Source organism: Lontra canadensis, unplaced genomic scaffold (assembly GCF_010015895.1).
Source record: "Lontra canadensis isolate GAN:19392208 unplaced genomic scaffold, GSC_riverotter_1.0 scaffold30, whole genome shotgun sequence".
Classification (NCBI taxonomy): domain Eukaryota; kingdom Metazoa; phylum Chordata; class Mammalia; order Carnivora; family Mustelidae; genus Lontra; species Lontra canadensis.
The window spans coordinates 14,330,076-14,357,166 of record NW_022631024.1 but is presented as its reverse complement, the minus strand read 5'-3'; the positions used below and the strand labels follow the sequence as shown (position 1 = coordinate 14,357,166).

Genomic DNA, 27,091 nt, shown 5'->3' with positions numbered 1-27,091 from the left:
ATGTACGGGGAGCAGCTCGTGAAGGGGCGTTCAGAGGTGGTGTGGGCTGATGCGTGTGTGGGCGGGGATGCCTCCTGGAGGAGCGACGCAGATGTGTTTTGGGGGCGGCGGGAGTAGTGTTTAGAATAGAAAGTGGGATAATTCGTTGAATTGGGATGCTCCTGGTTGAGAGAAAACAGATTGAGCAAAGGTCTGAAGGTGACCCTGTGCTTAGGGCCTGTTGCAAGTACCACGAAGGAGGCCAGGCCGGCTGCTGTAGGGGCCAGTGGGCACCAAGTGGGCCAGAAGGCTGGCTGCAGTTCAGGAGGCCTTGAGTGACTGCTTGAAGAGAGGGGACTCGGTTGCCAGCGGGGTGCGCTTCCCTGCCAGTGGTGCTCCCTGGGCTCCTGTTGCCTAGGGAAGATCTGGAAGTGAATGAAGGTAAAGGAAGGCCGTGCCCAGTGCCCAGGCAGCCTGTTTATTGTGTCTTCCATCAAGGGTGGCCCACAGCCAGGGGGACAGCGGGCACGACAGGCCTGGGGAGCATAGGCCTGCAACTGGCCAGGAGCAGATGGTGCTCTGTTGGGGACCAGGGCAGGTGAGGCAGAGAAGGCGATGATGGTGGCAATGGTGGTAATCATGATTGTAACAGTAGCTGCTTTTTCTGGGGCAGTTACCACCGACCAGGTGTCAGGCTAAGCTCTTTGCATACTCCATGTTATCCTCACACAGTGCTCCCTATTTTAGAGAAGAAACCGAGGCACAGAGAGGTGAAGACACTTGCCCAAGTTCATCTGCCCTGAAGCAGCAGGGCTGGGCCTGGAAGCTGGGTGGGCCTGACTCCCGACCTCCCAGAGCACTGGCGCTAGTGAGTGGTGGTGCCGGAACTTAGTCCTTGTGATTCTAGAAGGCACGGGGCTCTGGGGCCGCCCATAGGATTTCCAGAGCGGCCCTGAAGGCTCAGATATGGACGTGGGGGCTCCAGGAAGCCAGGGGCAGTGCGGGGCCTCAGACTCCTTCAAAGCTCTCCAAGGGGTGATGTAATGGAGTCCGAGAGACCAGGTTCAAATCCCACTTTGGACAGAGGAGCCTCTTTGGGCTTGAGTTTTCTCATCTGCAAGATGGGATCATAACCAGCATTTCTTGCGTACTCAGTCTCATCAAGCCTGAGACCAAGAATTTCCCGACATCTCGTTTACTCCGGCAGCCCCATAAGGTGGGAATTATCATCCCCATTTTCCAGATGAGGAAACAGGTCCAGAGAGGTTAAGTAATTTACAGTGAATTGTAGAACTGGGTTGAAACATAGATCTATCTGATGACAGAGCCTACACTTAAAAAGAAAGAAAAAGAAAAGAAGCTATTGAAGTATAATGTAGCTAGGGAAAGGCCTGGAAAGCATGAGGGGACAGTTTGATAAATGTCTACAGGTGAACACACCTGTCCCCGAGTCCCCACTGCCGCTTTCTCATCGCTGTGTCACTGCAAAGGGAATCGCTACCCTGATTTCTAATACCATGGGTTCCTTTTGCCTATCCCCCCGCCCCTTTCCAATACAGACTCTGGTAGGAAGATGGTCTGGGATTCATTCCCAACTTCCCTCGGTTCTATAAATGGTTGATTGTTTTCTATCTTGGTCATTCAATTTGAATGTGAAGGTTCCGTTTTCATTCTGTCTCAGCCACTTGTCGCTGAGGACCTACACTGTCAGAGCGTCACTTAACTGAACCCCAGTCCCCTCCAAATGTGGACCCCTTTTGGTGTCTAGGCCATTTTCTTAACTTTTACTACATTATAATATACATTTTTTAAAAATCGCACACCATGGTATACAGCTCCCGAATATTCACAAAGTGAACATACCTGTATACCCAGCACTCAGATGTGGGACTAGAAGCTTCTCGGCACCTGGCCAAATCCTCAAAGTAACCTCAGTCCTGACTTCTACCATCACAGATCAGATTGTTCGTTTTTTGTTGTTGTTGTTTTTGTTTTTTTTTAACTTAATGGAATAAAACGCGATTGGATTCATTTGATCCATGATCCGATAAATGCTCTTTTCTATCTGACTCCTTTCACTAATTTCAGGAGGTTCATCCAAGCTGTTATGTTAACAGTAGTTTGTGTGTTCTCATTGCCCCTAATAGCGCATGGGTCAGTGTACCAAACTTACTCATGCTAGTGTCCGGGACGTTCAAGTTCGTTTCTGGTTTTGGCTGTTCTGAATAACGCTGCTGTGAACATTCTGGTCTGCGTCTTTGGGGGAACATCTCTGGGCATCTCTGTTGGGTGTGTGCCGAGGAGTGGGGTTGCTGAACATGGAACACGCGTGCATACTCAGCTTTGGTACACAGTGTCGAACAGTATCCCGTTACACTGTCATTTTGCACCAATGGACGCTCCCACCCGCAGCGTGGCTGACACCCCGTTGTTCCATTGTCACCACAGCACAAGCTTGGTGTATTGCCTGGATCGTTTCCAGTTGAGCCGTTCTGGTGGGTGGAAATGGGATCTCATTGTGGTTTCACAGGTACTAATGAAGCTGAGCCCTTTAACATATGTTTCCATATATTTTCTATCCTTTATGAAATGCCTGTTTAAGTCTTTTGCCCATTTTTTAGTAGGATGCTATGTCCTTTTAAAAACAGTTTGGGGGTCAGATGAATGGATAAAGAAGGTGTGGTATATATATACACAATGGAATACTATGCAGCCATCAAAAGAAATGAAATCTTGCCATTTGCAACAATGTGGATGGAACTAGAGGGTATTATGCTGAGCGAAATAAGTCAATCAGAGAAAGACAATTATCATATGATCTCTCTGATATGAGGAATTTTTTAAAAAGATTTTATTTACTTATTTGACAGAGAGAGAGTGATCCCAAGTAGGCAGAGAGGCAGGCAGAGGGGGAGGGGGAAGCAGGCTCCCCGCTGAGCAGGGAGCCTGATGTGGGGCTTGATCCCAGGACCCTGAGGTAATGACCTGAGCCAAAGGCAGAGGCTTAACCCATTGAGCCACCCAGGCGCCCCTGATATGAGGAATTTGGGAGGCAAAGTAGGGGGTTTAGCGGGTAGGGAAGGAAAAAATGAAACAAGATGGGATCAGGAGGGAGAGAAACCATAAGAAACTCTTAATCTCACAAAACAAACTGAGGGTTGCTGGGAGGAAGGGGTATGGAGAGGGTGGTTGGGTTATGGGCATTGGGGAAGGTATGTGTTATGGTGAGTGCTGTGAAATATGTAAGTCGGACGATTCACAGACCTGTACTCCTGGGGCAAATAATGCATTATATGTTAATAAAAACAATTAATAAAATTTTTTTGAAAAATGAGTTTGGGGGGGTTGCCTGAGTGGTTCAATCAGTTAAGTGTCTGATTCTTGATTTCAGCTCAGGTCGTGATCTTGGGGTTGGGAGATCAAGCCCTGTGTGGGGCTCTATGCTCAGTGGGGAGTCTTCTGGGGATTCTCCTCTCCCGGTGCCCCTCACCCTGCTCGCTTGCACATAAATAAATCTTAAAAAATCAATTTGGGAGTGCCTGGCTGGTTCAGTCAGTGGTGCATGAATATAGCTCTGGATCTTGGGGTTGTGAGTTCAAGTCCCATGCTGGGTGTAGACGTTGCTAAAATGTGTATGTATGTATGTATGTGTGTGTGCAAGTGAGAGAGAGAGAGCACAAGTGGGGGAGCAGCAGAGGGAGAGGGAAAAGCAGGCTCCCTGCTGAGCCAGGAGCCCAATGCAGGGCTCACTCCCAGGACCCAGGATCATGACCTGAGCTGAAGACAATTGCTTAACTGACTGAACCATCCAGTTCAAAATTGCTAAAACTCAAAAAAGAATGATTTGTAGAAGGAGTTTATATATTCTGAATATGAGTCGTTTGTTGGATATATTATTGGAAATATTTTCTAGTCAATGGCTTATCCTTTCTCTTTCTTAATTATATCTTTTGATGACTGACGTACATTTTAAGGCAGTACAATTTTTTTCCCTTTATGGTTTCGGGGGTTTTTTGGTGAACTGTTTAAGAAATGATTGCCTACTCTAAAGTCACAAGATAGACTCCTGTGTTTTCTTCTAGAAATCTTGTTGTTTTACCCTTCACATATAGGTCTGGGGTCCATCTCAGATTAATTTTTTTTATTCATTTGACAGAGAGAGAGAGAGATCAGAAGTAGGCAGAGAGAGAGGGAAGCAGGCTCCCTGCTGAGTAGAGAGCCCGATGTGGGGCTCGATCCCAGGACCTTGAGACCATGACCTGAGCCGAAGGCAGAGGCTTAATCCACTGAGCCACCCAGGCACCCACATTTTAGATTAATTTTTGTGTATATATGAACAGAAGTTTCTTCACTTCAGTGCAGACTGGATTATCATTTTTCCCTCAAGAGTGTTATTTGAGGAATCTTTACCTAGTTCAAGGTCATGAAGATAGCAGGAGACTTTAGGGTTTTGGGTTTTTTTTTTAGTTTTTATTTATTTTGTTTTTAGTGATCTCTATTCATGACCTCAAGATAAGAGTCACATGCTCTACCAACTGAGCCAGCCAAGGGCCTCAACTTTATTTACCTATTTGTTTGTTTGTTTGTTTTTTTAGGCTCTACGCCTGAGATGGGGCTCAAACTCATAACTCCAAGATGTTACAAGTGTCACATGCTCTTCTGACAGCCAGCCAGGCACCCGCCCCCTGACTTTAGTTTTTTAATAACCGTTTTATTGAGCTACAATTCCTAAACCATATGCTATAGCTATTTAACATAGACAGTTTGTTGGTTTTTAGTATATTCAGAGTTCTGTGTCTGTCACCATCATCAATTTTAGAACATTTTTATCACCCTAGAAGAAGCCTCGTAGTGTTAGCAGTCACTGCCTATGCCTCACAGCCCTCAGCCCTAGGCCACCTCTAATCTACTTCTGACTCTACGGGTTTCCTCTTCTGGCTACACACTGTGTGTAAATGGATCCGTACAACATATGGCCTTTTGTGTCTAGTTTCTCTCACTTAGCATAACGGTTTCAAGGTATCCATGCTGTAGCACATGTCAATACCTCATTCCTTTTATGGCTGAATAACATTCCGTTGTAGGGATAGACCATTTTTGTTTATCCGGGCATCAGTTGATGGAAAGTAATTTCCACTTCCTGACTATTACGAATAGTACCGCTGTGAACATGAATGTATGATTTTTATGTGGACGTATATTTTCACTTCCCTTGGGAGAAATGATTAATCATTCTTAATCATACACAGTTTAATTCAATGACAGCATAACTATGAAGGCCTGGCATATACTGAATGTTCACACGGTGACTACTGTTTACGGGTTAGGTTACACAGTAAGGGATGCCCCAGTGTAGCTGTAAATGAAAGCCCCGTTATCCTCACCCAAGCATTGAGTCCCCAACACATGCACGTCTGCCCACGGATACTGTGATGGCAGAAACATGCCCGGACAAGGCCCCTGCTCTTTGCAGGTCAAATCACACACAGCTAGTGGTGGAGCAGAGAGGACCAGGAAAGGGAGCAGGAGCCCGGGGGCATGTTTCTGCTAAGCTGCTCAATTGAGTGTGACATTTGGGGCCTCAGTTTCCCTACTCAGAGAGTGGGCATAGGGTAGCTGGTGGTTGTGGCTCACTTAGCTTCTTCCTGTTCCCCAGGCTGTGGTTCTGCCAATGACCCTGTGAGTGCTGGGGAGTCACTGCTGCCCCTAGGGGCTCCTGTCCTGGATTGGCCCACCCTCCTGCCCCCCCAGCATGGCGTCCGACACCCCTGAGTCCCTGATGGCCCTCTGCACTGACTTCTGCCTGCGCAACCTGGATGGCACATTGGGCTACCTGCTGGACAAGGAGACTCTGCGGCTCCACCCAGACATCTTCCTGCCCAGCGAGATCTGTGACCGGCTCGTCAATGAGTGAGCGGGCAGGGGGCTGGGGCATGGGCATGAGTCTTAGCATGAGCTCTGGGACCGTGGTGTGCACCATGTAGGAATGTGGCCATGGATACACACGTGTGGGGGGTGTGTGCATGGACTTGGGTGTCTGTGGGTGTGGAGAACACTGGTATATTCGTAACCATAAAGCTACATGTGTGCACATTGGTATGTGTGTGGAAGGGTGTGCATGTGAAGGAATGGGCGTATGTACACGTGGGTTTCTGCAGCATGGGGTATGCTTGAGTGGGTGACTGCAAGTGTGCATTACATCTATGAGAGGGTATAGAAGCCTGCATATAGGGGGCGCCTGGGTGGCTCAGTCAGTTAAGCGTCTGCCTTCAGCTCAGGTCATGATCCCAGGGTCTTGGGATCGAGCCCCACATCGGACTCCCTGCTGAGGTGGGGCGTGTGCTTCTCTCTCTCCCTCTGCCTGCTGCTCCCCCCGCTCCACTCATGCTCTCTCTCTCTCACTCTACTCTCTCTCTCTCTCATTCTACTCTCTCTCTCAATAAATAAAATCTTAAAGAAACGTGCACATAAACAAAGGAATTCTGACTGTTCCGTGTGCCTATGTGCACATGCCTGTGCCTATAAACACGTCTGTGTGTGCACAGAGCCACACACACGTTCGTGCACTGGTACACTGTAAAGAATGGACCCATGACCAGGGATCGAATCATTCAGAAAATCTGTATCTGGGCCCTCCAAGGAACTCCCCACTATGAGAGGCTCCTGGCAATAGGATATGCATTCACTCACCTCAGGGAGGTCAGTCCACATCCCCAGAAGGGAAATTGTTAGACCAAACAGTTGCATATAAAAGTGGGAACTTGTGGGTGGCTCAGTCCGTGGAGAATAATGCGACTCTTGATCTTGGGGTTGTGAGTTTGAACTCCACGTTGGGTGTGAAGACTATTTAAAAATGCGATCTTTTTTTTCTTTTCTTTTTTTTCTAAGATTTTATTTATTTATTTGACAGAGAGAGATCACAAGTAGACGGAGAAGCAGGCAGAGAGAGAGAGAGAATGGGGGAAGCAGGCTCCCCGCCGAGCAGAGAGCCCGACGCGGGACTCGATCCTAGGACCCCAAGATCATGACCCGAGCCGAAGGCAGTGGCCCAACCCACTGAGCCACCCAGGCGCCCCTTATCTTTTTTTTCTTAAGATTATTTATTTGAAAGAGAAAGCGCACACAGTCGGGAGGGGCAGAGGCAGAGGGAGGGAGAGAACCCCAAGCAGACTCCGTGCTGAGCACAGAGCCTGACACAGGGCTCTATCCCAGGACCCTGAGATCATGACCTGAGCCGAAATCAAGAGTCAGCTGTTCAACCGACTGAGCCACCCGGGTGCCCCTAAAAATAAAATAATTAAAAATAAAATAAAATAAAATAGGGGGTGCCTGGGTGGCTCAGTTGGTTGAGTGGCTGACTTGATTTCGGCTCAGGCCATGATTTCAGGGCCCTGAGATCAAGCCCCACATTGGACTCCACGCTCAGCGGGGAGTCTCCTTCTCTCTCTCCCTCTCCCTCTGCCCCTCCTCTGCTCGCTTGCACTCTCTCTCAAATAAATAAATCTTAAAAACATAAAATCTGAAAAAAAGAAGAAAGAGTGGGAACTTGTGTGTGACCCCAGCACGGAGCCCGACTTGTAATCATGTTCTGGGCATTTGATGTGGCTCAGGCACTCGCGTGGACCCTTTGCAGACCTGAGTTATGTCCATTTTACAGATGAAGAAACTAAATTCTGGCAAAGTTCCATTACTCCTGTGAAGTTGCCCAAGTAGTAAACAGCCAAGCCAGGATTCAGAGCCCAGTGTTTGACTCCCAAGCCTCTTCCACCAGACCAGGATTCTTGTATCAACTGGGATCTCAAACAGGGTTTTATTCAGTGTTTGGCCTGGACCCAGCTGGGAATGTCAAACCCCTTGGCTTAATCTTCCTGTTGGAAAAGGTCCCGGGAGGGGCCGATCAGGAACCTAAGCCTGCTGAAAGACGAGGAGTGCAGACGCCTCTGTTTGTTACAGATGCAAACGGGTTTCGGGAGGAAGTGTTTGGGATTTGCTATTGATTAGAGACCGCTTTGTTACCTTTGCTGTCCTGGTTCCTGGGGGAGCATCTTCCTGTCACCTGCAGGGCAGTCAGGGTCCAAGCAGATGCTGTTAGAAAGAGGGACAGGGGTTGGAAGAGATGGGAGTTGCTGATGGGTGGCAAGGGAAGGTTTCAGGGACAGGAGGGCTAGTGCAGAGCCTTGAGGGAGGACGAAGGCCCCTGAGCCCCTTCCGCTAGCGAGGCTTCCCTCCCCACCTAGGTACGTGGAGCTGGTCAATGCCGCCTGCAACTTTGAGCCGCACGAGAGCTTCTTCAGCCTTTTCTCGGACCCCCGCAGCACCCGCCTCACCCGGATCCACCTTCGCGAGGACCTGGTGCAGGACCAGGACCTGGAGGCCATCCGCAAGCAGGTGAGACCTACGTCACCAGCCAGTGGGGACAGCCATGGGGAGGCCGGCCGGAGAGCGTCAGTGACCCCTCCGGGACAAGAATTCAGCACGCCCGCACCTTGCACACACCCCTCCTGAAGCCCACCTGCGGTCTGGGCTCGGGCCTGGGGGTCGCCAGAGGTGGGGGTTGGCGGGCTGTGGCGGTGACGGAGCTGTCCCTGCTCCCAGGACCTGGTGGAGCTGTACCTGACCAACTGCGAGAAGCTGTCCGCCAAGAGTCTGCAGACGCTGAGGAGCTTTAGCCACACCCTGGTGTCCTTGAGCCTCTTCGGCTGTGCCAACATTTTCTATGAGGAGGAGAACCCAGGGGGCTGTGAAGACGAGTGCCTCGTCAACCCCACCTGCCAGGTGCTGGTCAAGGACTTTACGTTTGAGGGCTTTAGCCGCCTCCGCTTCCTCAACTTGGGTCGCATGATCGACGGGGTCCCTGTGGAGTCGCTGCTGCGGCCACTCAGCTCCCTGGCTGCCCTGGACCTCTCGGGCATCCAGACGAGCGACGCGGCCTTCCTAACCCAGTGGAAAGACAGCCTGGTGTCCCTTGTGCTCTACAACATGGACCTGTCAGACGACCACATCCGGGTCATCGTCCAGCTGCACAAGCTGCGGTGAGCTGCTGGCCCAGAGCTCATTAGGGGCGGGGAGAGGGGGGGGGTCGCCAGTCCCGGAGGTCTGTAAGCCCCTGGCCGGGCACAGATGGGTTTGGAAGAGACAGTCCCCTTCCTTAAGCCCAGTGTTTTGGCTGCATCTGGGCTGTTCAGGGCCTTGGGGTGCCAGCAGGCTCTTCCCCAGAATGCTCTGGAGCAGCTGTGGGAAGGAGGGGCTCTCCCCTCCCTGCCATGGGCTGAAGGAGCGGGGCTCTCTGAGGCAGCCCCAGCCCATGTCCAGCTCCTGACCTGTGGCCCCCACTCCAATCTCCAGACACCTGGACATCTCCCGAGACCGCCTCTCCAGCTACTACAAGTTCAAGCTGACTCGCAAGGTGCTGAGCCTCTTTGTGCAAAAGCTGGGGAACCTGATGTCCCTGGACATCTCTGGCCACATGATCCTGGAAAACTGCAGCATCTCCAAGATGGACGAGGAGGCGGGGCAGACTAGGTGGGGACCCACCCGTGGTGGTTGCCAGCAGGGTGTCATTCAACAAGCATTTACCAAGCCAGGGCCTGTGCTGGGTGCCAGAGATAAAGAACCGAACCAGGCCCTGCCCTGTTGAGTCTGTTCAAGCTAGTGGGGACAAAGGAGTCCTTATCAGGACGGTGGTAGGGGAGGCGCAGGACTGTGGGACTGCCCTGAGGATCAAGAAGAAGGAGGAATGGCATCCAGGTTATCCTGAAAGCTCCTGAGTTTGCCAGAGGAAAGGTGTTCCAGCCGAGGGAACAGCATACAGCAAAGGCTGGCAGGTGTAAGCTTGAGGGGTGAGCAGAGAATTAGGACGCTCAGCCTGGCTAGCAACAGTGTTGGTGGTAGGATGGCCAGCAGCGTCTCCCTTGCTTTAGGTATCCCAGCACATAGGTTGCTTCCTGGCCTGGTTGGTTGAGAGATCGAGATCGGATTCAAACCGATCCAACTGTAATTGACTATGGGCCCTGGCCCCAGCTGTGCATTCACGGGGCTAGGTTGATGGGCATGTCCCTTGATGATCGTTGGTTAGGACTTTACACAAGGGTGACAAGTCCTCACTAGAAGGGCACATAGTATTTTCCAAAGATGGGTGCAACAGTAACTCCCATCCCCCATGTTATACAGTGTGACCTTGCCACCTCTCCATCAGGAGGTGGCGGTCTGTGTCCCAAAAGATGAGGCAGGAAGGCCTAGAAGAGGGCCCCAAGTAAATGCCTAGCCATCCCCAGGGAGAACCCCTCCTGAACCCAGGACAGCCCCAGTCCACAGGCCACTGACCCCAGCACCCTCTGTTCCCAGCATTGAGCCTTCCAAGAGCAGCATCATGCCTTTCCGGGCCCTGAAGAGGCCACTGCAGTTCCTCGGGCTCTTTGAGACCTCCCTGTGCCGCCTCACACACATTCCTGCCTACAAAGTGAGAGAGGGAGTCGGGGAGGGGAGGAATAGGGGGCCCTGGGACAAGGGAAGGGAGTCGGCTGGGGGCCCCACGGTGTCTGCCCTTGGAGTAGAGATGACCCTGGGGTCTGGGGATCCCACCGCTTGGCCTCTTCCGGGTGCTTCTGAGCATGTTCTGTTCCCAGGTAAGTGGTGACAAAAATGAGGAGCAGGTGTTGAATGCCATAGAGGCCTACACGGAGCACAGGCCTGAGATCACCTCGAGGGCCATCAACCTGCTTTTTGACATCGCACGCATCGAGCGCTGCAACCAGCTGCTTCGGGCCTTGAAGGTCAGCCTCAACCCCGGGGTCCTCAGCCTCCTGCCCATCCCCAGCTGGCAGGCGCTGGACTTGGTTGAGGCGTGTCCCTCCTCTCCACCTCCTCCTCACCCCCAGGCCCCGAGCAGCATTAGCCCCGAGCCCCAGGCCTAGCTTGTCCCAGCACTGACCTTACCACAGACCTGTGGCCCCGTCTAGCTTCTGCCCCCCAACCCGCACTTCTGCTCTCGGGGAACAGGATCAGGGTAAGCTGAGCCCCAGAGCAACTCTCCCAGCCCCCTGGCAGAGCCCTAGGCCTGGCCTGGCACGGCTTGAACAGGGCTGGCCAACCCAGGCCCACCCTGTCTTCCCACAGCTGGTCATCACAGCCCTCAAGTGCCACAAGTATGACAAGAACATCCAGGTCACGGGCAGCGCTGCGCTCTTCTACCTGACCAATTCTGAGTACCGCTCCGAGCAGAGCGTCAAGCTGCGCCGGCAGGTCATCCAAGTGGTGCTGAATGGCATGGAATCCTACCAGGAGGTGACGGTGAGCCCCCTACCCGTGCCAGCCCTGCATGCTCAGGCCCAGCCCCTCCTCTCCCTGCGCACCCTGTGTGCCAGCCTCACTGACCTGGGCCCTCGGGGGGGCCAAGCCTGTTTGCACCCTTTTTCGCCTGGCTCTGAACTGCAGCCCCCCTCCACCCCTGCTGCAGTCACCTCCCCCCTTACCCATGGCATCCCTCCCAGACTCTAGGACCTGGCATTCAGGACCCTGTAACCTGGTCCCACTTGACTGGTCCTTCCCCCATGGCCACTCCCCCCCGCCCAGGGACCCTGTTTTCCTGTCTCTGGGCCTCTGCTCATGCGGACTCCTCGGCCCTTCCGCCCAGTAACACTCTGCCGGCAGGGGATTGTTTTCCAATAGCTGCTTTTATTGTAAAGTTACAAAAATTTTGACCTTAGAAAAACTGTAATTACAGACAGAAAGAAAAAAAAAAACCACTCGTAATCCCTCCACACAGAGAGCCACTGTTGGTGTTGGACACCTGTTGTTTTGGATTTCGCCTGTGCATGTTTATTTAGTAGATGGGTTCATTCCGCACTTACTGTTTGCATGATGTGGATTTTTATTACAACAGTGTCTTATGAATGTGAACATCTCCCAGATCAACAAACATATCTACAACAGAACTTCTAAAATAATGTCTCTTTTCCAATTATAAAAGTAAGACATCTAATGCTTAGAAAACAAACAGATTCAAGCACCATTGACCCTTGAACCACATGGGTTTCAACTCAGATGCAGAATTCTTCTCTAAAGATTTTATATGTGTATGTATTTATTTATTTAGGAACCCAATGCAGGGCTTGATCCCATGACTCTGTGATCATGACTTGAGCTGAAATCAAGAGTCAGATGCTCAACCGACTGAGCCACCCAGGTGCTCCTTTTAAAAAAACAAAAAAGATTTTTTTTTTCTTTTTGAAGGAGAGAGAGCAAGTAGGAGTGGGGGGGAGGGGCAGAGGGAAAGAGTGAGAGAATCTTAGGCAGGCTCCACGCCCAGCACCGAGCCCAGCACGGGGCTCGATCTCACGACCCTGAGATCATGACTTAAGCCAAAATCAAGAGTTGGACGCTTAACGGACTGAGCACCCCCAGACGCCCCTGGATCAGATTTTATTTGACAAATACAGATTACACTGTCAGTGTATTTTCTCCTCCTAATGATTTCCTTACATTGTCTTTGCTCTAGCTTTATCACAAGACTACGATATGTAACACATATCACGTGCAAAACATGTTAGTTGACTTATAGATGTTATCAGGAAGGGTTCCTTCCAGTCAAAGGTAGGCTCTTCGCGGTGAAGTTCTGGGAGGAGTCAGAAGTTACAGGTGGCTTTTCAGCTGCTTGGCGGTAGGTGGGGAGGAGATTGGAGCCCCTAACCCTCAGGCTGTCTGATGGTCAACCGTGATACAGAAATGTGTCAGGGCGCCTGAGTGGCTCACTCGGTTAAGCATCTGCTTTGGGCTCAGGTCATGATCCCAGGGTCCTGGGATCGAGCCCCACCTTGGGCTACCTGCTCAGCCCGGGTCTGCCTCTCCTTCTCCCCCTGCCTGCTCTTCTCCCTGCTTATAGTTTTCTGCTCTTTCAAATAAATAAATAAAATCTTAAAAAAAAAATCTTAAAAAAAAGAGAAAAGAAAGAGAAAATGTGTTAACTACAAAATGAGTTGTCAGCCTAATGCTCAGTGTCCTTATCCAGGGGAAGCCACTGGGGTGCCAGCCGTGTGCTGGAGCTGGGACACAGTGGCCAGGCCCTTTCCCCACAGAGTAGCAGGCCAGGCTGCCCCACAGGCCCAGGTGGCAGTCATGGAGTTGGCCCCCCCGTGGTCAAACATTTAGGTGACTTTTTTCTTGTTTGCTATTTCAAAGAAGGCTTTCCTGACTCTATTCAATTGATAATCCTTAAAATACGTGACTAAAATTGCCATTGCCGGGCCATGAATGGGTAGGTGTATTTTTAAAGCATTTGGGACATAGTCTCGAATTATCCTCCAGAAAGGCTACGGTAGAGATACAGTCTCTGCAGGGGTGAGAAGGCCTGCTTTCCCCCTGCCTGCCAACTCCAGACTTTAGAGCAACCTTTTGCTACCTTGAGATTGATTTTATCATCAGGTAAAAGGGGTGTGTTTTTTTTGTTGTTTTTTTTTTTTTTTTTTTTTTTTTTACAAAATTGCTAGTTGAAGACTCCCAAACAAATTCATAAACTCTATCAAAGAAATGGAAATTAAAATGGTGAGGTACCACATTTTATCTCAAGACACCAAGGATCCCCAACATTGACAGAGGTCAGGGGAGATTACTTTTGCATACTTCTCCCTGCTGAGGTAGGAATTGTACCACCTTTTTGGAGGCCAAGTGGCCGAGTTTGCCAAAACTGTAAATGCCTTGATCTTTGGGCCTATGTATTCCATGATTCAAATGTTTTTTAGAGGAAAAAGATCACATCTTTTCTTTTTAATTAAAAATAAGTTAGAGGAGGGGCGCCTGGGTGGCTCAGTCGTGGAGCGCCTGCCTTCGGCTCAGGTCATGATCCCAGCGTCCTGGGATCGAGCCCCGAATCGGGCTCCCTGCTCCGCAGGAAGCCTGCTTTTCCCTCTCCCACGCTCCCTGCTTCTGTTTTCTCTCTCGCCGTGTCTCTGTCAAAAAAAATAAGTAAAATTTTAAAAATAAATAAAAATAAATTAGAGGAAACCAGAACGTTTTAGCTATAGGGACCTGGAAAAGTAACATACCCCCACAATTGGATATTCTGGCAAATCTGCGCGTTCCTAATGTGGTAAGATGTCCACTGCATGTTGATAAGTGAAAGGTTTTAGAGCAGTGTATATTAATATCTTTTTTGCCTCACCTCTCCCCCAAATATATATTTGTATTTGCATGTTAGAAAAATCTAGAAGGACATGCACCAAACTTTTAACAGTGATTACTTTTGGGGAATAAAGTGAGAGACTTTAACTTTTCTCTCAAATACTACTATTTGAACTTTTTACGGTGAGTAAGTATTGTCTCTTGTAATTTGAAATAAATTTTTTCTCAGATTAAAAAGTGTATGTGTATTTGAGGGGAAAAAAGAGCTAACTAAGAGTGATACACCCTCTAAATTACATAATTAATGAAGTACAGTGATCTGCTAAATCTGTGAAAGGATGGAAGGAAATTAAATTACAGGCAAATGCTCCAAGAATACTTTAAAAAAAAAAAAAAGCCCACAGACAACGAAAAAAGAAATTGAAGCTCTCGAGCAGCATGAGGCCTCCTGCTCTGCCCATTGGGACTGTAGACCCCGCAGCCACTTCGGCAGACGGTCTGGTGTCACCTGGTCAAGTTGAAGACATGCATGCCGCGTGTGACCCAGAAGCCGCTGTGCATGGAGGCCAGGATGGAGGCATGAGACATCATTTGAAGTTACCACACGCTGAAGCCCCCTCGGGTGTCCACCAATGGTGGGATGGGCCAATAAATTCAAGGACCGTGATACAGTGAACAAATGAATGCTTTTCAGCTGCTCATGACGACATAGTTGCTCTTACAAACCTGTGGTAAACAAGAGTAAGCAAGATGCTGGAGAACCTTCCGTGGGGACTCGCAAGGACGGTGGTTCTCTCTAGTGGGGAGAGGGACTGAGGGCCAGGAAGGGACGTGTGGGGCTTTCCGGGTGCTGCCAGTGTTCTATTTCCTGACCCAAGTCGGGGTTCCATGGTTGCCAAAAAAGTTTTTTTTGCTTCATAAATGCTCGTAAAACCATAAATTTGTGTTTTATGCCCTCTTCTGTATGAAGATTATATTTCACTTTTTTTTTTAATGTTTAAAAAAAAAAAAAAAAAAAGCCTTGGAGTCTCCTCTTCCAGAAAACCTTCCTGGACCACCACAGCTCCAGATGATCTCACGCCTCTAGGGCGCCCCTGGAGTCCAGCTCCCGAGTCCAACCAACCCTGACTGTGTTCCCCTTGTCTCCCATCCCACCCAGGTCCAGCGGAACTGCTGTCTGACCCTCTGTAACTTCAGCATCCCTGAGGAGCTCGAGTTCCAGTACCGCCGAGTTAACGAGCTCCTGCTCAGCATCCTCAACCCCACGCGGCAGGACGAGTCAATCCAGCGCATCGCCGTGCACCTGTGCAACGCCCTGGTCTGCCAAGTGGACAACGACCACAAGGAGGCCGTGGGCAAGATGGGCTTCGTTGTGGTGCGTGCCCTCGGGCTGCCCCTTCTCCAGAGCCCCCTGCCCCATGACGGATTCAGGCTAGACCAGAGGAAAAATCTTCTCACCATGAATGGAGCTTACGTCCCCGTAGATTTGCTCAGAACACTCTGGCATCCTCTCCCGGCCGCTGCAGCCGCGCATTTGGTCCCACTGTTCAAGCCCCTCCTGGCTCCTCAGACCAGGTCCCCTATTAGGTCTTTCTCACTGGGGTTAAATAAGTGTCTGAGGGACTGTTTGTTTAATGTCGGCCTCCCCACTGGGTTGTGAGTTCTGCAGGGAAAGACACTATGCTTATTCCTTCTTCCATCATGACCTCCCCAGCACTTTCTAGAGTGGGGCCTGGCACAAGGTGGCAGGGAAGAGTGAGGAAGGAGTGTCTGGTCTCCTCCTCTTTCGTGCTGGATGGAGAGGCTGGAGCCCACAGAGGGGAGGGCCAGGCCCAGCGCTACACAGGGAGCCAGGCCCGAGCTGGACCAGCCCCCAGGCCTCCCGAGGCTAGGGACCACGTCTGTGGGTTGCAGGCCCCCCCGGACCAGATAGGTACATTCGGTCTTGTCAGGATGCATTAGCCAGGAGTGGAACGGCTGGCTCCCCTCTCTCCGTCTTGGTCTTGGGGGACACAGTACCTCTTGAGCCCTGTCCCCCTGCAAGTTCTCTTCTCTGCCCGCAGACCATGCTGAAGCTGATTCAGAAGAAGCTGCTGGACAAGATAGTAAGTTGAGCCTTCGTGAAGCTCCTCCGCCCCTCCCCTCCCTCAAGAGGGGCTGGTTTGTCCCTGGAGGATACCCATGTTTCGTGAGGGGGCTCCCTCACGGGTGCCAGGAGCCTGCGGGCCCTCCAGGCCAGTTGTGCTGAGGCACCCTCTCCCTTCAGTGCGACCAGGTGATGGAGTTCTCCTGGAGCGCCCTGTGGAACATCACGGACGAGACTCCCGACAACTGCGAGATGTTCCTCAACTTCAATGGCATGAAGCTCTTCCTGGACTGCCTGAAGGTACTGCCCGTCTCCAGTGGCGGAGCCTCCTCGACCACTCACACGGCCACTCTTCTGCCCCAGGCGTCCCACCCCCCAGATCCATCAGCAGCTCCTCCCCCCGTGGTTCCCACAGAAGGACAGCGGGGGCCAACTCACAGGCCCACCTCTGTCTCAGAGCCCTGCTCCGAGGGAAAGCCCAGTCCCATCCTTCTTCCCAGCGATTCTCTGGCTGCCCGTAGTCTGGCCGGGGTTCCCTGGGATGTCAGCTGGGAAGGATTCTGTCCAGTAGGATGGTCTTTTATTTTATTTTAAGATTTTATTTACTTATTTGACAGACAGAGATCACAAGTAGGCAGAGAGGCAGGCAGAGAGAGAGAGGAGGGGAAGCAGGCTCCCTGCTGAGCAGAGAGCCCCGATGTGGGGCTCGATCCCAGGACTCTGGGATCATGACCTGAGCTGAAGGCAGAGGCTTTAACCCACTGAGCCACCCAGACGCCCCTAGGATGGTCTTTTAAAAGTCATCCTTGGGGCACCTGGCTGGCTGTCGGGAGAGCATTTATATGACTGATTCTTGATCTCAGGGTTGTGAGTTCAAGCTCCACGTTGGGCATAGAGCTTTCTTTAAATAAATAAATAATAAATAAAGGTAGCAATTATAAGAAATAGATAAAACTCATCCTTCATTTTCTTGCTCTAGTTTCTATGAAGTTTCCCTTCAATTCATATTTGAGCTTTTGGCAAATAGAACCTTGTTTATCCTCTTTGGAGTTTTATAGGTCAGATCTCCACTCAGCCTTTGATTTGGTAGCAAGGGGCCCCTACCCTTTTTAATCCCATACGGTACGTACCCCACGCTGTACTCGGTGCAGGAGAAGGTGTGAGGACAGCATGTTGCTCCCCCTCTTTGTCTAGGTGCAATGGCCAGATACCCATAAAGTTTCTAGGTTAGTGGTACCAGACACTTATTAAAAACATACCAGCCACTAATTAAGTACTAATTGACATGGCCCCAATGGCTCTCATTTTGCCAGGAATTCCCAGAGAAGCAGGAACTGCATCGGAACATGCTAGGACTCTTGGGGAATGTGGCCGAGGTGAAGGAGCTACGGCCGCAGCTAATGACTTCCCAGTTCATCAGTGTCTTCAGGTTGGTATTTCTTCCCTTTCCCTTTTTGCCTTGGCTGCCAGGATGCTCAGGGCTGTAGTCTGTGTTCAGTTGCAGCAACCACTCTCTGCCTAGATCTCTGTTAGAATTGTTACCTTCCGTCTACAAGGGGTTTCCCTCAAGCCGCCATAAATGGTCCTCTTGTCGCTGTGTCTTCAGCAACCTCAGATCTAGAATAATCGCTGGGTACGGATAATAAGTCAGCAACACCTCTGGCATCCAGTTTGTAAGCTGGGGCCCAGCAGCTGGTGTCTGAAGAGGGACTTGGAGGGAGTTTTCTCTCCCCTTGGCAGCAACCTGCTGGAGAGCAAGGCTGACGGGATCGAAGTTTCGTACAATGCCTGCGGCGTCCTCTCCCACATCATGTTCGATGGGCCTGAGGCGTGGGGCATCTGCGAGCCCCAGCGGGAGGAGGTAGAGGAGCGCATGTGGGCCGCCATCCAGAGCTGGGACATCAACTCTCGGAGAAACATCAATTACAGGTGCGGAGCGGCGCTGGGAGGGAGGGTGCTCGAGAGGGGTCCGAGGGGGACGCTCGTTCCCAGCAAGGCCTTTTCTCTCATCCCTTGTCACTCTCCCTGAGGGACGGTCCCCGCACAGCACACACCTCACCCGGAAGGCTGGCTGTACCTTTCCTACACATCCACACCCGTGTGTACCCGAAGCCATTTACAAGCATTTGAGACGGTTTATCTGTGGGAGGAGAAAAGAAGAGGAAAATACCAGTATGCACCAGGGAACCAAACAGAAACCATTCCTTTTTTTTTTAAAGATTTTATTTATTTATATGACAGAGACACAGTGAGAGAGGGAACACAGGCAGGGGGAGTGGGAGAGGGAAAAGCTGGCTTCCTGCCAAGCAGGGAACTGGACACTGAGCTCGATCCCAAGACCCTGGGATCATGACCTGAGCTGAAGGCAGGCGCTTAACGACTGAACCACCCAGGCGGGACTCCCACAAAAACCATTCTTGAGCTCACTCCGCCAAAGAAACTCTGATCACAGTCTGGCGCCTCCCCTCCCAGGAGTTACCCTCTGCACCGACTTCATTCTTGGCAGTGCAGTGGGCGTCATGTCTTCCTGTCTTGTGGCTGGATTTGCAGCCACAAGGTATAGGTCTCCCTCCTCATGTTGTGACTGGGTCACTTTCTGGGTGTGGATGGACCATCTTGTACTGATTGACCCTGACCTCGAAAACCCATACTGGGGGACACCTGGGTGGCTCAGTCAGTTAGGCGTCTGCCTTTGGCTCAGATCATGATCCCAGGGTCCTAGGATCGAGTCCCGCATTGGGCTCCTTGCTTAGCAGGGAGCCTGCTTCTCCCTCTCCCTGCCGCTCCCCATGCTTATGCACGCTCTTTCTCCGACAAGTGAATAAAATCTTTTAAAAAAAAGAAAAGGAAAAGAAATCCCATATTAGGAGGAGCAGGCTTGTGCTTGTGGCTTTGTGCTCTGGTGACTGCCGTTCCCAAGGAGACATGAGGTGGAAACATTGGCCCAGGGGGTTTGCACGTACATTTTTCAGGTTCTGGGACCATGACTCCAGATGGCCTGTAGAAGGCCACTATAAGAAGTATGGTGTCATTTCTGTTTCTCAGTGTACTTCTCCCTGCCTCCCCAAGACTGGCTCTCTCCTCCTCGCCGAGGTCCCCTGTTCTCCACCTGATCTGTTTCCCTCCTGCCACCCTTGCATGGCCCTGCCCTTGACCTCTCCGAGTGAGCTCCCTTCCTGGAGCCTGAAGGGCCTGATGCCTCCGCCTCCACCTCCGCTGCAGCCTACTAGCCTGCTCGTGGGCTGTGTGTAGGGCGCTCCAGGCAGGAGAGCTCTCCGGCAGGCAGGAGGCACTCCCCCAACCCCTGGCCGCAGAAGTGACCCTGACCTCTCTCTCTACAGGTCATTTGAGCCAATTCTTCGCCTCCTTCCCCAGGGCATCTCCCCTGTCAGCCAGCACTGGGCCACCTGGGCCCTGTACAACCTCGTGTCTGTCTACCGTGAGTATCCACTCGCCCTTTGTTCAGACACGGGGCTGCTCACTGGGCTTCAAGCACGCTTGCCCCCAGGGAGCTTGTAACTGGGGTGCAGAGTCTGTACCCGGGAGCACAGCCCTCCACTTTCCAGCATCTGTGGGCCGCCCAGCATAATGGCCTGCTCTGCCTCATCACCAGAAACGAGTCTGGCAGGCCCGATGGGCCATCCAGACTTCCCAGATAGCCTGCTTAATGCTTCCTGCTTCCCCAGAAGTGAAGAGTCAAAAATCTCCGTGCCTTCTGTGGGATAGAGTAAGACCAAACAAAGAACTAAGTGCCACCAAGGAAACAGACTCCCACAGGAACGGGAGAGAACTTTAAAACAATTCTAACTTGATTCCTCGGAGAGTGGCCCATCTGCTGGGTGGCTTTGGGGGGAGGAGACCTTGATGACAGACGAGGTTTGACCCTCGATCTCTTTCTTACTGGTTATGTGACCTCATGCAGGTTATTTAACCTCTCTGGGCCTCAGTTTCCTCTCCTGTAGAATGGGGACAGCGATAATGCCTACCTCATAAGATTGATGTGAAAAGAGAACCAGCACGAAGTGCCCAGGCCAGTACCTGGATCCTGTTAACTAGCTCAGTGCTGTTAACTAGCAGAGTGGATCAGAGTGCGGGCTCTGGGGGCAGACATCTGGCTTTGAGCCCCGGCTCTCCCACTTGCTGTGGCTGTGTTATTTGGGGCAGGTTTCTCAACCTATCTGTGCCTCAATTGTCTCTTCTTTAAAATGGGATAAAAATAGGATTGCTGTGAAGTAAGGCATGGAAAATGCTTGGAACAGTGCTTGGCCCATACCAGCTCTTCGATAAGGCTCAGCCTTTTTCATTACTACTTGAGGTTGGTCTCACTAAAGTGTAGCCCCTGACCTTGGAGAGGCAGTATAGCCCAGAGGGAAGAGCCCTGAGCTGGGACTCCCTCGGACAAACTTCCAGAGTGACTTTGGATGAATTGTTTCCTCCCTCTGAACCTCGGTTCTTTCATCTGTAAAATGCAGAGCATAAAAGTGACTCTGACTACACAGAGCTGCTTGGAGGGGGCGGGGTAGGGGGTGGAGAGGCTCCACTTAAGAGCCCGTGTTCTCCATGGAGCCTAAAGCCCTAGGATCCTAAGCGCTAGAATATTCTTTATTGCCATGGACTGTGAACCACCCAATCATAGGAAGGAATGCTGTTTCCAGCCTGGCTGGCCACCAGCATCAGCTGGTAGTTTACTGTTAAAAATACAAATAAATACAGGTTCCTGGATCTGTTGACTCAGAATACCCAAGGGCTGGGCTTAGGAATCTTTATTTCTATAAAGTCTCTGAGAAAAGAAGCCACTGGTTTGGGTGTTATTTCCCATGGGGTGAGCTGTGGAAAGAATCACGGCCGCGTCCCAAAGTAGCCTTCTCCAAGGACTCACCCCTTGCTCCCCGAGTCGGCTGGCTCCTGGGTGCAGCAGCGCCTGCCCCCAGGCCTGCGTCCCTACTCCCCCCACCCCTCAGGGAGGGTGGCCCTCACAGCAAGGGTGGGTTCTGGGCCACAGGCTGCTGGAAGTCTGAGCTGATCTGCTGTCTGCCCCTCCCCGCAGCCGACAAATACTGCCCCCTGCTGATCAAAGAAGGGGGGCTGCCCCTGCTGAGGGACATGATCAAGATGGCCACCGCCAGGCAGGAGACAAAGGAAATGGCCCGGTAAGAGATGGGTAGTGTTTCTGCTTGCAGCCTCGGTGTGGGGGAGCGGGGGGACGGTGTCAGGGCCCTCCCTGAGTGTCACTTTGGCCAAAGTGTGGCCAGAAACTAGATTGTCCAGCCTGCACAGAGCATCACTCCCCTCCTCTGTAAGCTTCATCTCTTACTCCCAACAAATTCCATTCTCTCCTCCCTGGCCCTTAGCAAGTCAGGTCAGAATTCATCATTTTTGGCCAAAGACTTTCCAACAAGAAAGGACACCACGTGGTAAAGAATATTTGAGAGAACTGGCCGGCGAATGCAAATAGGTTTGCACAAGTGAAGGTGTAAGGCCATGCACATGGTAGAGCCGCCAGTCTCTTTGAACGTCTACCACAGTCCCTTTGAACATCTCTGTAAGACCTGAGATGCGTATCTGAGCCGGCCAGCCTGTGTGAAGCAGGTGTGAGTGACACTAAGAGGGAGCTGAGAAGTCACTCCGCCTATCCCACTCCTGTCCCACTCTGGGCATCCCTTATTTCCTAAGAGGCAGTAGGCTCCTCTTTAGCACATGGAGGCTGCAGTGAGTACCACCCCCTGCTCCCTACCAACCCAAAGGCGTAGTGTTGAACAGGAAGGCCATCTGAGGTCCCAGGTGACACCTGACTGCAGTGAGCCAGCGGTTCTCAAGGGTCAGTCCAGAGGGGGCACGAGACCGGGGCTCTGAGCACCAGTGGCGGTTCCTGGGACCGCAGCACTGGCCCTGGCTGCTGGAGAGTGTGAGGGGCCCTCGTGCTGGCACAGCTGCCCTGACCCCACGCGGACCGCAGTGGGCTCAGGCTCTCTGGGGGAATCTGGCACGCAGGCAATTTGGGGACCACAAGTATGCCGCCCCACTAGGCAGGGAGAAAGTGAAGAAGGCAGGTGGTGCTCAAGAAAGGAGCAGAGAGAGTTGGGAAGGTCAGGTGTGAGCCAATTCAGGGGAGCCCCTAACCAGAGAGGCCCTGGGGCTGAGAGGTAGGGAAGGGGAGGGGCCTAGGGAGGAAGGAGGGGGCCCAGGGGGCTGATCCTATTGGTGTGCGCAGGTGCCATTTCCTGGGCACTCCACACGTGCCAGCCCCCCCCGCCCCCCCACCTCCCAACACACCTCCTCGCTCACATCAGTGTCACTGCTGACACTGGCTGCCAAATCCAGTGGCCTCCCCTGCCGGGAGGAGCCAACCCCACCTGACCCAAGGCTGCCCTCTGATGCTCTCTCCCGTGGTCTCCAGCAAGGTGATTGGGCACTGCAGTAACTTTAAAGAGGAGAACATGGACACGTCCAGATAGAGGCCTCCGCCCCCACGGCCGCCACTGCTCTGGACCACAAGGCCGGGAGGAAGCTCTCAAGCAGCCCAGTGGGCGGACCGCCTCCGGGTAGCCTCCTGCTGGATGAAGGGACACGGGGACTTTTGCACAACCGACGCTTTTCCTTAACATTAGTGAGATATATATATATTATATATATATATATATATATAATTTTTTTTGGTTAGGAAGTGTGAAGTTTTGTGTGTATGATTTCTGTACAAAAACAAAAGAACACTCCTTGAGTCCCCACAGCTTCCTCGGCCGCTCTCAAGCCCCAACTCCAAGCCTTCATCGCTGCCACTCACTCCCACCCCCCTAAGACTCAATGCCTCAAACGTCGTGAGAGTCCGGTCCTTTCCCAGTGACCTCAGACCCTGGCCTCGCTTCCCATTAGGAGAGGCAGCGGCTTCTGAAAGCCCACTCCCGTACCCTAACGCAGCCGCCAAAGCCTGAGAACCCCATCTGGGCTCCTGGGTGTGGCTGATGGGGTTTGGGAGGAAAACTAACCCCATTGGGTCTCCTGAATGCCTTGGTGCTCCCAGCCGTCGGCCATCCGGGGCAAGGAAGTGAGTGCTCAGGTGGCCCCAGCCCCCGGGGACCCTCAGGAGCGGGGCTCCCGTTGGCCCCCTGCCAGTTCTCTGGCCAGACCTGCCTGGGGCCACGCTGCTATAGAGGCTGCCTGCTGGTCTCCCACCGGGTCCCAGGCTACTGAAGGCCCCAGCCCAGGGCTGGTCAGAACTCAGGCAGATTCCACTGCCCCTTCTGCCAAACATATTCAGCCCCCGCCCCAGCCCTGGGAGCCAGCACCGCTGGGGCCTGGGACTTGCTCCTCACTCCCAGCCCTTCCCCTGCCCGCCGCACCCATGGTGCCCAGGCACCCCACCAGCAGAACTGAGCCGGCCTCTTTTACCCCCGACCACACACACACACACACACACACACACACACCTGCCCCGCTGCCCGGAGGACCCCACATGCCTCTCGGTGAGGCAGGAGGTCCCCACTCCAGCCGGACCCGCAGCCAACAGGTAGCTGCTTCCAGACCAGCACTGGGCACAGCCTGCAGTGGCCCCACGTGGCCCTTCTGAGCCCCTCCTCCCTGCCCCCAGGCTTTACCTTGGGAACCTCTGTGCTGTGTTTCAGAGAAGTGTGAGCTGCAAATGTATCTTGAAATATCTTGTGGTCCTCCCTTGATGTAACTCTGCATTGCTCTCTGGAGACAGGCGGCGGCGAGGAGGCCTTTCCAGAACAAGGCTCTGGGGGAGCAGGGCCAACTCTGCAGGCATCCCCCAGGGGATGACCTTTTTTCCTTCCTCCTTCCCTGGGCCTGTTTTTGGATTCTCCTAGCATTTCTGCCTCGAGGCAGAACAGGCTGGATGAGCAGCCCAGGGGAGAGGCACCAGGCCTTCTCCCCCCAGAGTCTGTCCCTGCCAGCCCCGGGAAGGGGGTGGCTGCCCTGCGCTTCCTGAATGTGGCGGACAGGCCACACCTGCCCCTCCCTTCCCTGCCCAGACCCTGGGCAGAGTTCACATCGCGTTGCTTTACCACCTGGGGCCTGGGTAAATGTCTGTACTTTGGGATGTCACAGAAATACATTTTTGTGCAAAGTGGAAAGAACAGGGTGTCTTTTTTTGCAGAAGGGATGGGGTCAGGAGAGGGGCTGGAAGCAGTTTGGGCACTGGGCCTTGAATGAGGGGACCTGCAGCAGGGAGGGTGCCTCGGGCCAATTTGTGTGCCCAGCCTGGAGGGCCAGTGAACTGCAGCCTGGACACAGGTGGCGGATTGGCCTAAAGTCCGTGCCGCCTCCCATTCTCTCCACACCCCCATGCCCGGACACTGGGATGCAGCTGGCAGCAGGCCCTCTGCCCAGGGTGGTCCAGTCTGATGGTAGAGACGATGTTCTGTGTGAGATTACGACCCCGTGTGCAGCGAGCAGGGAGCACAGAGAGGGCGCCTCCCGTGCACTGGCAGGAGTGGAAGGGAGGGCCCGGGGAGACAGGTTCGCTGGGCAGCCATGCTTCACCGAGGGAAAGAGCACCTTCAGCGTGGAGGCAAGAGACAACATGGTGTCCGCAAGCAGACACAGAGGCTTCTCACGAGAGGAGACGTGTGAGCTGAATCCAGCCAAAGACAAGGCTGCCGCGGGGTGCCTGGGGGGCTCAGTCAGTTAAGTGTCCGACTCTTGATTTCAGCTCAGGTTATGATCTCAAGAGTCGTGGGATCGACTTGATCGACATGATCGCCATCAAGTGGGATCCCCCTACTTGATGGGGATTCTCTCTCTCCCCCTCTCCCTCTGCCCCTCCCTCCTCTAAAATAAATATACTTTTAAAAAGGGAGGGGGCCTGCCCGGCCTGGCTGTGACAGCCACAGAAAGCACCGCAGACAGAGGGGCCTGATACGGGGGCCTTACAGGGAGAGCCACGAAGCCGGCCATGAAAGCCACAGCAGAGCAAAGGAACAAGGGCACAAGCAGGAGGACCTGGAGAAGCAGCTGGGCATCCGGCTTTGACCTGGTGGAACTGCTGACTGACCAGCAAGGCTGCACCCAATTGAGGAGAGCTGTTCCCCAAAGAACAGTCTAGATGCTGGTGGCCAATTGAAGGGGATCATCCCCCCACCCCCACCCCACATGCCAGGCACGTGTGTGGCCAGTGCCCAGAGACAAAGACCCATTCCTTGACCAAACTCTAGTCAGGCTCCCCTGAGCCCTGTTCTCAACTACACCTTAACCTGGCCCTCTAAGAGCCCTACTACAGGCTCTCACCACAAGTGATTTTGTCCTTCTCCCTCCCCTACCTTAAAACACTAAACCACTAAGGTAGTTTCTCACAGCTCAAGGCCGCAGCCCTAGAATGACCCAGACCCCCTTAAAGGGCCTGCCTCCAAGCTGCCCAAAGAACCTACTGTTTGTTTTAGCCACCACCTGACCCAAGCCCCCACGACCACCACCACCACCACACACCACCCTGTCTTCGAGGATTTGCTAAAAAGGGCTTACAGTTGGGAATCCTTCCTCTGTCCCTTTGAAATGTATTTGCGTCTTCTACAACTCAGGAGACCTGAAAGCTATTCCTTCAAAGAGCAGTGCTCAGGGAGGATGGGGCCTCCATCTCCTAGTCCCTGTGGGAGGACAGGCACCTAACTTCAGCTGTTGCCCGCTCACATACACAGCTGGCCGCCTCAGCACTTACACTGACCAATCCTTTATAATTTTTCACTTCCCTGCGTCTGTACAAGCCACTGCTGTTCTCCCTTTCCACTCCCTCCTGGTTCCTTTAAAACACCCAGTCACCTCTGTGCAAGTGAGAGTTGCATTCAATTTACACTGCAGTAGCATGTTACTGATGAAAATCTGTCCTTACCACTTTAACTAGTGTTTGACTTTGTCTATCTTTCACACCAGCACAGGGCATGACTCATGGAAGCTTTGGTGTGATTTATCTGTTTCCATTCAGCACACTAAGTCACCCATTGCAGTAACCAAGATTGAGTTGCAAGTGACAGTCACTCAACTCAAATACCCACCCAGGCTGGTCAAAGGTGGGAGGAAATTCATTAAGGGAACCTAGAGATTAATATCAGCTCTAGGAATAGCTGGATCTAGGGGCCGAGACAACATTGGTAAGACTCTCTCACTCCCTCTTTCAGTGCTGCTTATCTCTGTGACTCTATAAGTTGGCTTCATACCCTCCTGGCACAGTCTCCCTCCTTGTAGTGTAAAGACAGCTGCCAGTTGCTCCTACATCCTATTTCTTATGCTTGAGATCCAAGGGAACGCCCCTTTCTCCGCATTTATAAGGTACTCTTATAGACTGTTCTGATTGGCTGTGCTGAGTCACATGTCCAGCCCCTAGGACCAATCACTGGAGACATTGATATAGGGACCCAGGTTTGGCCCTGTAGAGTCACATGACCACATCTTGTCTCCTGCCACCTGGTAGAGTGAGGGACAGAGTTCCTCCAGAGCCACATGAGATGGGGAAGAGTCAGTTCCCCAACAGAAAAGGGGATGCTGAGCTGACAAAACAACAGATGCCAGAAGAGTGTCCTGGAAGAGCCGATAGGGCCAATCTGTTGGAGAAAGAAGGTGGATGTTGGTATCAGTGGCAAGTGTGGGTGGAAAGGCAGAGCTGAATGGGGAGTGCCCTGGGGACACAGTTAAAGGAGTGTGAACAGTGAATGATGATGAGGTTTCATTTTAGAATATCCCGAAGCCTCGGGTTGGGCAAGTCCTTCGAGCAAGGTGAGGTATTGGCTTACAGCGGGGGAGATGACAGTCCTGTACTAGACACTGTCCTTGCATTATTTAATCCTCCCAACCACCCTGTCAGGGGGATGGTATCGTCGGTCTTCACTATATAGACAGAAAACAGAGCTCAGAGTGGTTCAGTAACTTGCCCGAGCTCACACAGATAGGAAGGGGCAGTGCTGG

At 52.4% G+C, this 27,091-nt stretch overlaps 1 protein-coding gene across 4 annotated transcripts in view; it reads left to right on the top strand.

Annotated features, from left to right (window-relative positions):
- The window catches only part of ZER1 (zyg-11 related cell cycle regulator), a 30,215-nt gene extending 5,945 nt beyond the window's left edge, over window positions 1–24,270 (top strand). For 3 of the 4 annotated variants that reach the window (XM_032866018.1, XM_032866020.1, XM_032866021.1), the window contains exons 2-16: window positions 5,636–5,889; window positions 8,217–8,367; window positions 8,575–9,011; window positions 9,325–9,501; window positions 10,324–10,438; window positions 10,605–10,751; window positions 11,095–11,268; window positions 15,254–15,469; window positions 16,158–16,199; window positions 16,361–16,480; window positions 17,494–17,609; window positions 17,921–18,109; window positions 19,522–19,619; window positions 21,228–21,330; window positions 22,578–24,270. In XM_032866018.1, the coding sequence (XP_032721909.1) occupies window positions 5,732–5,889; window positions 8,217–8,367; window positions 8,575–9,011; window positions 9,325–9,501; window positions 10,324–10,438; window positions 10,605–10,751; window positions 11,095–11,268; window positions 15,254–15,469; window positions 16,158–16,199; window positions 16,361–16,480; window positions 17,494–17,609; window positions 17,921–18,109; window positions 19,522–19,619; window positions 21,228–21,330; window positions 22,578–22,635 (2,301 nt within the window). In that variant the 5' untranslated portion in view covers window positions 5,636–5,731 and the 3' untranslated portion in view covers window positions 22,636–24,270. The remainder of the gene's footprint in view (window positions 1–5,635; window positions 5,890–8,216; window positions 8,368–8,574; window positions 9,012–9,324; window positions 9,502–10,323; window positions 10,439–10,604; window positions 10,752–11,094; window positions 11,269–15,253; window positions 15,470–16,157; window positions 16,200–16,360; window positions 16,481–17,493; window positions 17,610–17,920; window positions 18,110–19,521; window positions 19,620–21,227; window positions 21,331–22,577) is intronic. The other variant, XM_032866022.1, reaches the window with a different exon arrangement.
- Window positions 24,271–27,091: the final 2,821 nt, after the last annotated feature.